Source organism: Pan paniscus, chromosome 15 (genome assembly GCF_029289425.2).
Source record: "Pan paniscus chromosome 15, NHGRI_mPanPan1-v2.0_pri, whole genome shotgun sequence".
In the NCBI taxonomy this organism is placed as follows: Eukaryota; Metazoa; Chordata; class Mammalia; order Primates; family Hominidae; genus Pan; species Pan paniscus.
The window spans coordinates 76,755,464-76,768,186 of NC_073264.2; the positions used below are offsets into that span (position 1 = coordinate 76,755,464).

General features: G+C 38.0%; 1 protein-coding gene across 50 annotated transcripts in view; it reads left to right on the top strand.

Moving 5' to 3' along the window:
* TTLL5 (tubulin tyrosine ligase like 5) overlaps positions 1–12,723 on the top strand; it is a 297,434-nt gene that overhangs the window by 8,795 nt on the left and 275,916 nt on the right. For 49 of the 50 annotated variants that reach the window (XM_055097299.2, XM_055097300.2, XM_055097295.2 and 46 more), the window contains exon 4: positions 11,754–11,836. In XM_055097299.2, the coding sequence (XP_054953274.1) occupies positions 11,754–11,836 (83 nt within the window). Of the gene's footprint in view, positions 1–10,879; positions 10,978–11,753; positions 11,837–12,723 lie in introns of all 50 variants that reach the window. The other variant, XM_055097275.2, reaches the window with a different exon arrangement.

Genomic DNA, 12,723 nt, shown 5'->3' on the forward strand with positions numbered 1-12,723 from the left:
GTCGTTGTTGTTTAGTACATCACAATGTTGTGCAGCCGTCACCACTGTTTAGTTCCAGAACATTTTCATCATCTCCAAAGTACAGCCAATACCCATTAAGCAGATATCCCCAGCCCCCATACCACCAGTCCCTGGCAACCACTCATCTATTTTCTGTTTTTATAGATTCCCATATTCTGGATGTTTTATATAAATGGAGTCATGTGATATGTGACCTTTTTTGGCGGGCTTCTTTTCACTTAGCATAATGTTTTCGAGGTTCATCCATGTTGGAGTATATATCAGTCCTTTATTCCTTTTTATAGCTGAATAACATTCCATTGTATATGCTAATGAATGCATTCCAATGATACACCACATTTTGTTTATCCAGTCATTAGTTGATGTACATTTTTTTTGTTTCCACCTTTTTTTTTTATTTTGTTTTTAAAATTTATTTATTTTTTAGATACAGGATCTCACTGTGTTGCCTATGTTGGTCTCAAACTCCTGGCCTTAAGCAATCCTGCCTTGGTTACATGCATAATCCACTGTGTCTGGCCTTTTTCCACCTTTCGTCTGTTGTGAATTGTGCTGCTATGAATGTTCACGGAAAAGTCGTTTGGACAGTTATCTTCAGTTCTTTGGGGTATACCTAGGAATGGAATTGCTAGGCCATATGGTAATTCTGTGTTTAACTTATTCCGTGTCAAACTGTTTTCCATAGCAGCTGTACCGTTTTACATTCCCATCAACAATGTATAGAGGTTCCAGTTTCTCCACATCCTCACTAACATTTGGTATTTTCTGTTTCTTAGATCATAGCCATACCAGTGAATGTGATGTGGTATCTGGCTGTGGTTTTGATTTGCATTTCCCTAATGAGTAATTTGAATATCTTTTTATGTACTTTTTGGCCATTTGTATATTTTCTTTGGAGAAAAGCCTATTCAAGTCCTTTGTACATTTTAAAAATTGGGTTTTCTTTATTGTTGTTGAATTATAAGAGTTTTATATGTTATGGATATTAGACAAGATATATGATTTACAAATATTCTTACTCTGTGAATTGTCTTTCATTTTCTTGTTAGTGTTCTTTCATGAGCAAAAGTTTTTTGTTTTGATGACATCCAGTTTATCTAATTTTTCTTTTGTTGCTTATATTCTTTGTGTCATATCTAAGAAACCATTGCCTAACCCAAGGTCATGATCCCTGTGCTTTTTTCTAAGAGTTTTATGGTTTAAGCTCTTATATTTAGGGCTCAATAGTCTTTGATCCATTTTGAGTTAAATTTTTCATGTAGGGTTATGTAAGGGTTCACCTTCATTCTTTTGCATTTGGATATCCAGTTGTCTCAGCAAAATTAGTTGAAGAGACTATTCTTTTCCCCACTGGATGGTCTTGACACTATTGTTGAAAATCAGTAGACCATAGGTGTATGGGTTTACTTATGGACTTTTAATATTTCATTGAACTATACATTTATCCTTATGGTAGTAACATACTCTTTTGATTATCGTACCTTTGTATTAAGTTTTGAAATTGCGGATCATAAGTCCTCTAATATAGTTCTTTTTCAAGATCTCTGGCCATTCAGGGTCCCTTGCAATTCCATATGAATGTTAGAATCAGCTTTTCCCCTTTCTTCAAAAATGGCTGTTGGGATGTTGATAGGGAGTGCATTGAATCTATAAATCACTTAGAGTGTTGCCATCTTAATGATGTTTTCTATGAACGTAGAATGTCTTTCCAATTTTTTGGGCTTCTTTAATTTCTTTCATCACGGTTTTATAGTTTTCTGTGTACAAGTCTTGTACCCCCTTGGTTAAATTTATTCCTAAATATTTTATTCTTTTTGATGTTATTGTAAATAGAATTGTTTTCTCAATTTCATTTTTGGGTTATTCACTGCTCGTGTATAGAAATACACCTGAGTTCTGTATATTGATCTTGTATCCTGAAACCTTGCTGCACTCATTTATTAGCTCTAATAGTTTTTGTGTTTAGGTTTGTCTGCATGTAATATGTTATCTGCAAATAGAGAGAATTTTAGTTCTTTCTTTCCAACCTGGATGCCTTTTATTTCTTTTTCTTCCCTAATTGTTCTGGCTAGAATTTCTAGTACAATGCTGAATAGAAAGAGGGTGTCTTTGTCTTGTTTTTGATCATAGGAAGAAAGCTTTCTGTTTTCTGTCATTGCGTATGATATTAGCTGTGGGTTTTCATAAATGTCCTTTGTCATGTTGAGAAAGTTTGCTTCTATTCCTAGTTTGTTGTGTGTTTTTATCATGAAAAGGTGTTAGTCAAATGCTTTTTCCACATCAACTGAAATGATATTTCCCCCTTCAGCCTATTAACGTGGTACATTACATTGACTGACTTTTTGTGTGTTGAACCTCCCTTATATTCCTGAGATAAATCCCACTTTGTCAGAGTGTAATTGCTAGTATTTTATTTTATTTTATTTTATTTTATTTTATTTTATTTTTTTGAGACGGAGTCTTGCTCTGTCACCCAGGCTGGAGTGCAGTGGCGCAATCTCAGCTCACTGCAACCTCCTCCTCCTGAGTTCAAGCAGTTCTCTGCCTCAGCCTCCCGAGTAGCTGGGATTATAGGCGTCCACCACCATGCCTGGCTAATTTTTGTATTTTTAGTAAAGATGGGGTTTCACCATGTTGGCAGGCTGGTTTTGAACTCCTGACCTCATGATCCACCCGCCTCGGCCTCCCAAAGTGCTGGGATTATAGGCATGAGCCACCACGCCCGGTCTAATTGCTAGTATTTTGTTGAACATTTTTTGTCTGTATTTATAAGGGATATTGATTTATAGTTTTCTTCTGATGCCTTTGTCTGGCTTTGGTATCAGGGTAATGCTGGCCTCATAGAATGGGTTCCCTTCAACCTCTGCTTGCTGTAGGTCTATTCATATTTTCTATTTCTTGAGTCAGTTTTGGTAGTTTATGTGTTTCTAGGTATTTGTCCATTTTATTTAGCTTATCTAACTTGTTTGCATACAACTGTTCATAGTATTCTTTTATAATCCTTTTCATTTCTGTAAGGTCTGTAATAATGTCCCCACTTTCACTTCTGATTTTAGTTATTTCAGTCTTTTCTCTTTTTTCCTTAGTTTAGCTAGAGGTTTGTCAATTTCGTTGATCATTTTTATTTTATTCTTTTTTAGTGACAGTCTCACTCTGTCACCCATGCTGGAGTGCAGTGGTGTAATCCTAGCTCACTGCAGCTTCAGACTTCTGGGCTCAAGTGATCCTCCTGCCCCAGCTTCCTGAGTAGCTTGGTCTGTGGGTGTACACCACCATGGCTAGCTAATTAAAAAAAAAAAAAAGCTTTTTGTAGAGATGGGGGGTCTCACTATGTTTCCCAGGCTGGTCTTGAACTCCTGGCCTCAAGCAGTCCTCCCAGCTCAGTCTCCTAAAGTGTTGGGATTATAGGAATGAGAATTTGCACCTGGCTTTGTTGATAATTTTAAAGACCCAATTTTAAAATTCCAACTTTTGCTTTCTCTTGTTTTCTGCATTGTTTGTATTTTATCAATTTCACTTATCTCTGCTCCTGTTGGATTTTAAGCAGTGCTCTGAGCCCTGGTGTTAGTCTGTAGCCATCTTCAAAGGTTATAACACTGTGGATCAGAACTGTCTTGTGATATGGTGGAAAGAGTGTACACTTGGGTTCTCAGCCATTGGTTCAAATCCCAGCTTTAGTATTTCTTAGCTGTGAGTCTTGGGCAAGTGACTTAGACTCTTTTAACCGGTTTCATTATTAGTAAAATCTTAACCAGTTTCATTATTAGTAAAATCATTAGTAAAATGGAGAGAATATGATATTGTGAGGATTACATGAGATCATTTAATGTCTGACACATAGTAGGCGCTCAAAACTTGTGCTGCTTATTTTACTGATTGAATAAGATCTACTCTACTTGTAAATGACCTTTGTCTTGTCCCTTAATAAGTCAGGAGTTCAGAGGACTGTTAGCATTGCTTCTGGGATTTGAATCCTCCTTCCTCCCCAAGGATCCTTGTGTTCTAGTCCCCTCAGCAAGTTGCCAAGTTACCATTTAAAGGGAAGTGGTTCATTCATGTTCTCTGAAGCCTGAGTAACTGAAGACCCCTTGCTGAGAAACTCCCTCTAAATATGATTTGAGCCAAAATGTTAAAGGTGGATAAAAACAAATATTCCCCCCAAACATACTTCTTTTGGTCTGCTTGTTACATAAAGTAATCGATGTATTCTATGGCAATAGGCGGACCCTTCTTTTTTAGAATACCTAACATTTATTGGAAAATAATATCCATCAATGTCATCTATTTAAGCAATTACTATTTTTTTAGGATCCATAAGTCTTTTTCTTTACACATTCCTGTGATTAAAGAAAAAGCTGCCAAACTTTTCTCAAATTCTGTGTTTTTGAGTTTTCTGTATCTTTCCCAGTTCCTTGTGGCTTAATAATTTTCTTCACCTTCCTTAATGAAAAGAACAATTTGAATGACTTTTGGTAGTTGCTGCCTCAGTTTTCTGTATTGTTAAATACTCTCAGTCTGCAACTTTTTCTTTTCTTTTTGGCTCTCTTAAATAGCTGACACAGATCTGTTCAGATCATAAGCCTGTGGTTAAATCCCCCTGAGAAGTATATCTGGGGCAATAGTTACCTTCTGTTGATCTCATCGTGTTAGATGCCAGCTTGGTTTTTTCTCTTTATGACATGTTTCATTGAATTCACTATTAATATTTTTGGTACAATATGATTTCTCGTGTTTTATTTGTGAAATATTCCAGGAATGTGGCTTTTCTTCATTATAACCTTGTTTTTTTCCCAAATTGTATGTACTTTAAATGTGTAAATGGGATTGTATTTTAGAGACAACATAGGTATTTTCAGCTTAAAGTAAACTTCTAGAATGAAGTACTTTTCTGTAATTTGTCGCTGAATGTGTTTATTAAGTTTGTATTTGTATATACTAGCAATAGATGTATGATGCAAGCTATATATGTGATTTGAAATTTTCTAGTAGGAAATTATTTTTAAAAGTAAAAGGAAATAGGTAGGTGAAATTAATTTTAATAATATATTTTATTTAACCCAATATATTCCAGAATATTATCATTTCCACATTTACTCAATATAAAAAAACCATTAATATTTTATGTCTAGTATATATTTTAACATAACAGAGCATCTCAATTTGCAAAATTTTCATTGGAAATATTAGGTCTATATTTAGATTTTATAACTTTTATAGTTGAAAAAGTAAATTCATATACTCAATTGTTTCTTCCCCTCCCCACAGGCAAATTGTTTAAAATAGGATTTCCAGTAACTGAATCAAGTATTCATTCTTAAATTTAAATTAACTAAAGTTAAATAAGGACATTTCAAGTGCTTATTAGTCACACACATTCGACAGCACAGATATCCTAATCCTAATTCTAGGTAACCTAATTTTCTGATACTAGGGCACAGCTACACTATGTTGCCATTAAAGGAGTTATTTTTGTGTTCTACAAGTCAAAAATGTCAGCTTTATCTTTATCCTATTTCCCATGCTATTTTTGTTTAAACCCTTTAAGGCGTTTCATTGCTCTCTAGGTACTTCTCTGTGTTGACAGTTAGATTATTGGTTTGTTTTCATTTGCTCTGCTGTGGTCTGTCCTGGAACTTGCTAGGGGTCCTAGCACTTCAAGTTGCCTCTAGGGGCACATGTGAGTGGTTGGAGAAGAGGAAATTCTGTGGTCTCTTCTATGGTGGAATTGATGTGATGCATGTTAAGAGGCTTAGAAATAGGATATTTGGCAGTTTGCTAGTAGTCAAGGAGGACCATGCTCTGCCTCATGTTTTTATACAGAAGAAAACATGGGATGAGGTGGTTCTTTCTTAGGCAGTTGGGCAGCTTCAGTTTACAGTCGCAGTCTTCCATTTGACTCTTGTCATGGGAGAGAAAGCCTAGGCATATTAGTCAGAGTTCTTGTTACGGGAGAGAAAGCCCAGGTACATATTAGTCAGGGTGTTCCAGAGAAATAGAACCAATAGGATACAAGGAGACAGGGAGGGGGAAGGGAGGAATGAATGTTGTTATAAGGTTATTGGTTTATGTAATTATGTAAGCTAAAAAGTCCCATTATCTACCATTTGCAAGTTGGAGACCCTGGGAAGTTGGTGGTCCAGTTTGAAAGCCTGTGAGCCAGAGAGCCAGTGGTATAGATTCCACTCTGAGTCTGAATTCCTGAGAACCAGGAGTGTCGAGGGCAGAGAAGGTCTGTGTCCCATCTCAAACAGTCAGGCAGAGAGAGAGCTCAACCAATCACCCTTTTGTTCTATTCTTGCCCTCAATGGATTAAATTATTCCCACCCACATTTGGGAGGGTAATCTGCTTTATTCATTCCCTATATTTAAATGCTCATCTCTTCTGGAGACATCCTCACAGACACCTATAAATGACATTTAACCAGGTATCTGGGCATCCTGTGGCCCAGTCAAGTTGACACATAAAAATAACCATCATTACCAGGTTTCTTAAGAGAAGCCTAGAAATCTATATTTTTATATGAATGTTTCCAATTTTCAATGGCTTAGCAACTAATTTAGTTTTATTTTGAAGCATCATGAGTGACAGACCACATCTGCAGGCTAGGTCTGGTTCTTGGGTCACTAATTTGTAACCTCTAGTCTAAAATATACTACCCACCAGCCTTATTGCACACAGAGGGCTACCGGACACAGAGTATATATGAACTGAAAATCTCCAGCAATGATGTTTGCATTCTGTCATTCCACCCTTCTTTTTTTGCACTACTCTTTTGGAACATGTTCAGTGTATCTGAGTTGGGTTATAGTTAGGTGATATGGATTAGAAGTGGCTTGTCACTGCTTACTACTTATGTATTGTAAGAATCAGATTTGCCACTGAGTGTGGTGGCAGTTGTATTTTTCTTTTATATTAGGAGGAGTAGGAGAAATAATATTGATAGCATTTTACTTTTTTTTTTTTTTTTTTCTGAAACAGGGTCTTGCTCTGTCACCCACGCTGAAGTGCAGTGGCATGATTACAGCTCACTACTACAGCCTTGACCTCCTGGGCTCAAGCAACTCTCTTGCCTCAGCCTCCTGAGTAGCTTGGACTAGAGACATGTACCACCATGTCTGGCTAATTTTTAAATTTTTGTAGACACAGGGTCTCCTATGTTGCTCAGGCTGGACTCAAATTTCTGGCCTCAAGCAGACCTCCCACCTCGGCCTTCCAAAGTGCTGGGATTACAGGCATGAGCCACCACACCTGGCCCATTTTAATTTTTTAATTTGCTATATAAAATGTATAATTATGTACAGTGCATATACTAATGACTTTTATTATATTTTTTTACTATATAAAAATAATTTATACTGTGTAGAATAATTGTTTCATAGCTTTACATGTATTAACTGATTTAGTGCTTACAACTACTCTATGCAGTAACTACTGTTATTATCAACTCCATTTTACAGGTGAGGAAATTGATCATAGAGAAATTAAACAATTTATTGAAGGCTACAGGGAGGAAGTGGTAGAATCAGGGTTTGAACCCTAGTTTGATTCTAGAGATTCTCTTTCTCTCTCTCTCTCTCTTTTTTTTTTTTTTTTTTGAGACAGGGTCTCAACCCTGTCACTCAGGCTGGAGTGCAGTGGCCTGATCATGACTCACTGCAGCCTTAGCCTTTCAAGGCTCAGGTGATCCTCCTGCCTCAGCCTCCCAGGTAGCTGGGACTACAGGCGCACAGCACCATGCCTGGCTAAATTTTGTATTTTTAGTAGAGATGGGGTTTCACCATGTTTCCCAGGCTGGTTTCTCTCTCTCTCTTTTTTTAAGAGACAGGGTCTTGCTCTGCCACCTGGGCTGGAGTGCAATGGTGTGATCATAGCTCACTGTAACTTTGAACTCTTGGGCTCAAGCAGTCCTCTTACCTCAGCCTCCTGAGTAGCTAAGACTACAGGCGCCCACCCGTACACTTGGCTAATTAAAAAAAAAAAATTTTTTTTTTTTTGTTAGTGACGAGGTCTCGCTATGTTGCCCTGGCCGATCTTGAACTGCTGGTCTCAAGCAGCCCTCCAGCTCCAGCCTCCCATCGTACTGGGATTACAGGCATGAGCCACCATGCCCAGACTTGTTATTATTCCGCCTTGTCTCTTATTCCCCATGTAACTGTTCTCTATTTTCTCACACACCTTACTGATCACCTCCCCTGTGGCTGGGCAGTGAGGGGCAAGCACTGCAGAACATGCACAGAATTGGGTTCAGTCCTTATTTCTAGCAGTCACTGTGTAGCTGATGATGCTTTGACTTTTCATGTGCAAAAATGTTAGTGATCATGGTTATCATAATGAAAGGACCGGATATTTTTTCATTTTTGTACACATTTTATTTAGAAAAATTAAAAGCCTTCAGACAAGTTACAAAAGTAGTACAATGAACGCATATAGTCTTTCCCTGGAATCACCAATTACTTACATTTTGCCATATTTGCTTCTCTCTTTCTGAACCATTTGAGAATTAGTAAAATATTGCATGCCCTAATACATTATTCAGCTTGTGACTCCTGAGAATAAGGGCATATCCTATATAAGCACAATAATCTGTCACTGGCAAAATACTATTATCTAATCCATAGATCTAATCTATGCAGATTTCCCCATTGTTCCAATTTAGTCTTCTATAGTGGTTTTTTGTTTTTCTATTCAGGATCCAATCAAACATTACATTTCGTTGTCATATTTCTTTAGTCTGCTGTACAGCCATTTCCTAGACTTTTTTTTTTTGTCTTCCATGACATTGACATTTTAAAAAATATTCTAGACTGCTTGTTTTACAGATATCTTTAAATTTGATTGTTATCCATGTTTGATGGTTCCTACATGTTTAGATTCAGATTTTAAAAATCTGCAGGAATATTGCTTAGTGAAACTGTATCCCCAGTGTATAACATTTGGGAGTATGTGATGCTATTATTTTGCAGTATTGGTGATGGCACATTTGATCATTTGGTTAAGACTGTGTTCACCAGATGGCTTCATTTTAAAGGTGCCTTTTCCCTTTGTTATAAGCATTCTCTGGTAAGATATTTTGAGATGTATGCGTGTCCTATTCCCTAATAGCCTCTCCCCATTGGTATCTACTGATTCTTGTTTGAATCACTTACTCTTATAGTTTTTGTAAAATGGTGATTTTTCATTTCTGTCTCTCCTTCTACATTTATTAGCTGGATTCTCTGTAAATAATAGCTTTCTCTTGTGTGGTAGGCAGAATAATGGTCCCTTAAAGATGTCTACCTTCTAATTTCCAGAATCTGTGAATATGTTATCTTACATGGCATAGGGTGAATTAAGGTTTAGATGGAATTAAAGTTGCTAATCAACTGGCCTTAAGATAAGGAGATTATCCTGGACTATCCAAGTGGGCCCAATGTAATCACAAGAGTTTTTTAAAGTGGGAGAAGGAAGTAGAAGAGGCCAGAGTGTTGTGATGTGAAAAAGACTACATGCAACCATGGTTGACTTCAAAGATAGAGGAAGGGGACCATAAGCCATAAGCCAAGGAATGGAAAAGGGAAGGAAACAAATCCTACCCAGAGCCCACAGAAAGGAACACAGCTCTGCCAATTCCTTGGTTTTAGCCTGGTGAGACCTGTGTTCGACTTCTGATGTACAGAGCTGTAAGACAATAAATTTGCCTTACGACAACAAATGTGTCGTAATTTGTCACAGCAGCAAAAGAAAACCAATATTCCCTCTCAACTCCTTATAAGTGTGGATACATGGATTCTTTTATAAGTACGTTATAATCTATCTCTGTCACTATTCATTTTTGCATTCAAATTGTCTTAAACTTGGCCCTCAAGAGCCCTTTTAAGCTCTTAGCGACATGTCCCTAATCAGTTTTTGAGTATTTCCGTTTTTTGACATTGCAAGATATTCTAAGCCTATCTTGTGATTCCCACACATGATTCTTCAGTGTTTCTTATGATGATACTGCAAAGACAAAGTAATAGTGACTGATCATTGGGATAACACTGTTACTTGGCTTTGAAAGTTTGCCCACAAGAATGAAAAGGACGAAGTGATTGACATTTTAAATGTTAATCCTCCTGTGTCTGCTTTGCATGGTGTTCCTGCCAGTGCTGAGTAAGTAGCAGCAGAGATTTATGAATATCTTCACATAAACTTGAAAGAGAAATTGTTGTCTTTGACTACAGAGGCTGAATATTGTTCTAGAGTCTGTCCATGAGTGTCTGTATCATTCAGAATTGTTCAATTCAGAAACTGTTCAATATGAAGTCCTCTAAAAAAATTCTTCAGCAGAATTCTTAGCTAACTTTTTCAGTTAGTAGTGGTGCATAGAAAGAGATTGAATTCAGTGGTCCAGAGTAAATATATTGAAATCTCACATGGTTTCAGACTTTCCGCTCCCATAGTGGTCACAAGCACAAACGCTTACTTGGCCCTGGCAGGAAATGTGATTGAGTGAAGCAGGCTGGGTCCTGTGCTGAACTGAAGAGTGTGGCCTGTCCTGAATGGGGCAGTTGCAGTTCTCCAGCTGATTCTTGCCATTGGAGAGAAGAAAGCCCAGGTTTCCAGGTTTTTTAAGAGACGTCTAGAAATCTAGAGTTGTATACGAATTCTTTCCATTTCAGAAGCTAAGCAATGAATTCAATTTTATTTTTAGAGCACCATGAGAAACAAACCAACCATGTCTGCAGGCTGGATTTCATCCTTGGGCTACCAGTTTCTAACCTCTGGTCTAAGATGTGCTGGTAATCAGCATTATAGGATACAGAGGGCTATCTAGAGCAGGGATTTTTTTTTTTTTTTTTTTTTTTTTTTTTGAGATGAAGTCTTGCTCTTGTCCCCCAGGCTGGAGTGCAGTGGCATGATCTCGGCTCACTGCAACATCCACCTCCCGGGTTCAAGTGATTCTCCTGCCTCAGCCTCCCGAGTAGGTGGGATTACAGGTGCGTACCACCACACCCAGCTACTTTCTTGTATTTTTAAGTAGAGATGGGGTTTCACCATGTTGGCCAGGCTGGTCTCGAATTCCTGACCTGAGGTGATGCGCCCACCTCGGCCTCCCAAAGTGCTGGGATTACAGGCGTGAGCCAGCATGCCCAGCCTAGAGCAGGGGTTTTTAACCTTTTTGGTACAATAGATCCCTTTGGCAGTCTGGAGAAGCCCATGGGCCTCTTCGCAGAAGAATGTTTTAAAATAGATTTTTAAAAAGTACGTAATTACAAAGGAAATACATTGTATTGAAATATAGTAATCGGAATATTTTTTAAGAAATTGTGACATGTGCTTTTTTATTAGTGTATTAAATAACAATCTAGTGAAGGTCTATTAACTACTATAATTTTTAAATGCTATGAGAATAATTGATATTTTGAGATATACTGTAAAATAATATTAAATTATCTGATGTCTGTTAGTGGCAGGGTCACAGATAATGTTAATACTGCCTGTTTTGTTACTTAAAATCCTAATTGAATCCATTGTTAAATTTCAACTAGAAACTAGTGAAAACCAAGGTGTAATTTTTCCCCCATCTATGTCTAATGACCTCCAAAGAGTCTCATTTTAAGAACTCATGGTCCAAAATATGTTCAACTTATTTATAATCATTTTAATGGTAGCATGTAATGTTATTGAGTATAATTAAGCCACCATGTTACAGTTTATTTTTGTTTTCACAGTTAATTTTCTAGTTACTGAACTCGATTCTGTTTTTCTTTAGAACGTTATCATTTGTCTTATAAGATTGTACGAACGGACAGTCGCCTAGTACGCAGCATTCTGACAGCCCATGGATTTCATGAAGTAAGTTTATTTTTAATACCTCACCTGATCTGCTCATAAGCTGAAAATCCCAGCCACCTAACTGACTTTACCAGTTAACAGGGCCAGCTCCAGGAAGTACATGGGACCAATGCTTAGTGATGGTCCAGAACTCAGATTGAATTTTGGAGTGGCTTTACCAGTTTCTGCTTGCAATACATGGAAAACGTTTCCAGATGATTTTAGAAAAAAATTTTTTCTTGCTACGTTCTTGGGCTTGGGCTAGGGGCACCGTTGCCCATAAGGAATTGTCTGACACCCAGTTAAGGTTCTTTGATTGCAGGCAACTGAACAGACTTTGCTTAACTTGAAATGGCGGGTGGATCACAAGGTCAGGAGATCGAGACCATCCTGGCCAACATGGTGAAACCCCGTCTCTACTAAAAATACAAAAATTGGCTGGGTGTGGTGGTGTGCAGCTGTAGTCCCAGCTACTCAGGAGCCTGAGGCAGGAGAACCGCTTGAACTTGGGAGGTGGAGGTTGTAGTGAGCCGAGATCGCGCCACTGCACTCCAGCCTGGGTGACAGAGTGAGACTCTGTCTCAAAAAAAAAAACAAACCCAAAAAGGATTTGTCAGAATGATGTGCAGAGGGGACTAGCAGAATCAGAGAAAAAGCTGAAAAGGCAGGCCTTTGGAAGGAGAGAGACCAGGACAAGCCCCAAGGATATAGGAACAGGAGTCTTCAGCACAGCCAGGGAAGGTCCCCGAGTGAAGGTCAGATGGGGAGAGGCCTGCATGGCTGGCACCGAGGAGGGACAGGAGTCTTCAAGATCATTTTCTCAAGGCACTGCCATGGGCGTGACTGGACTCCATTCATTGTCCTTTTGCCTTTCCTTGCTCAAAAATCACATTCTGGAGATAGAATGA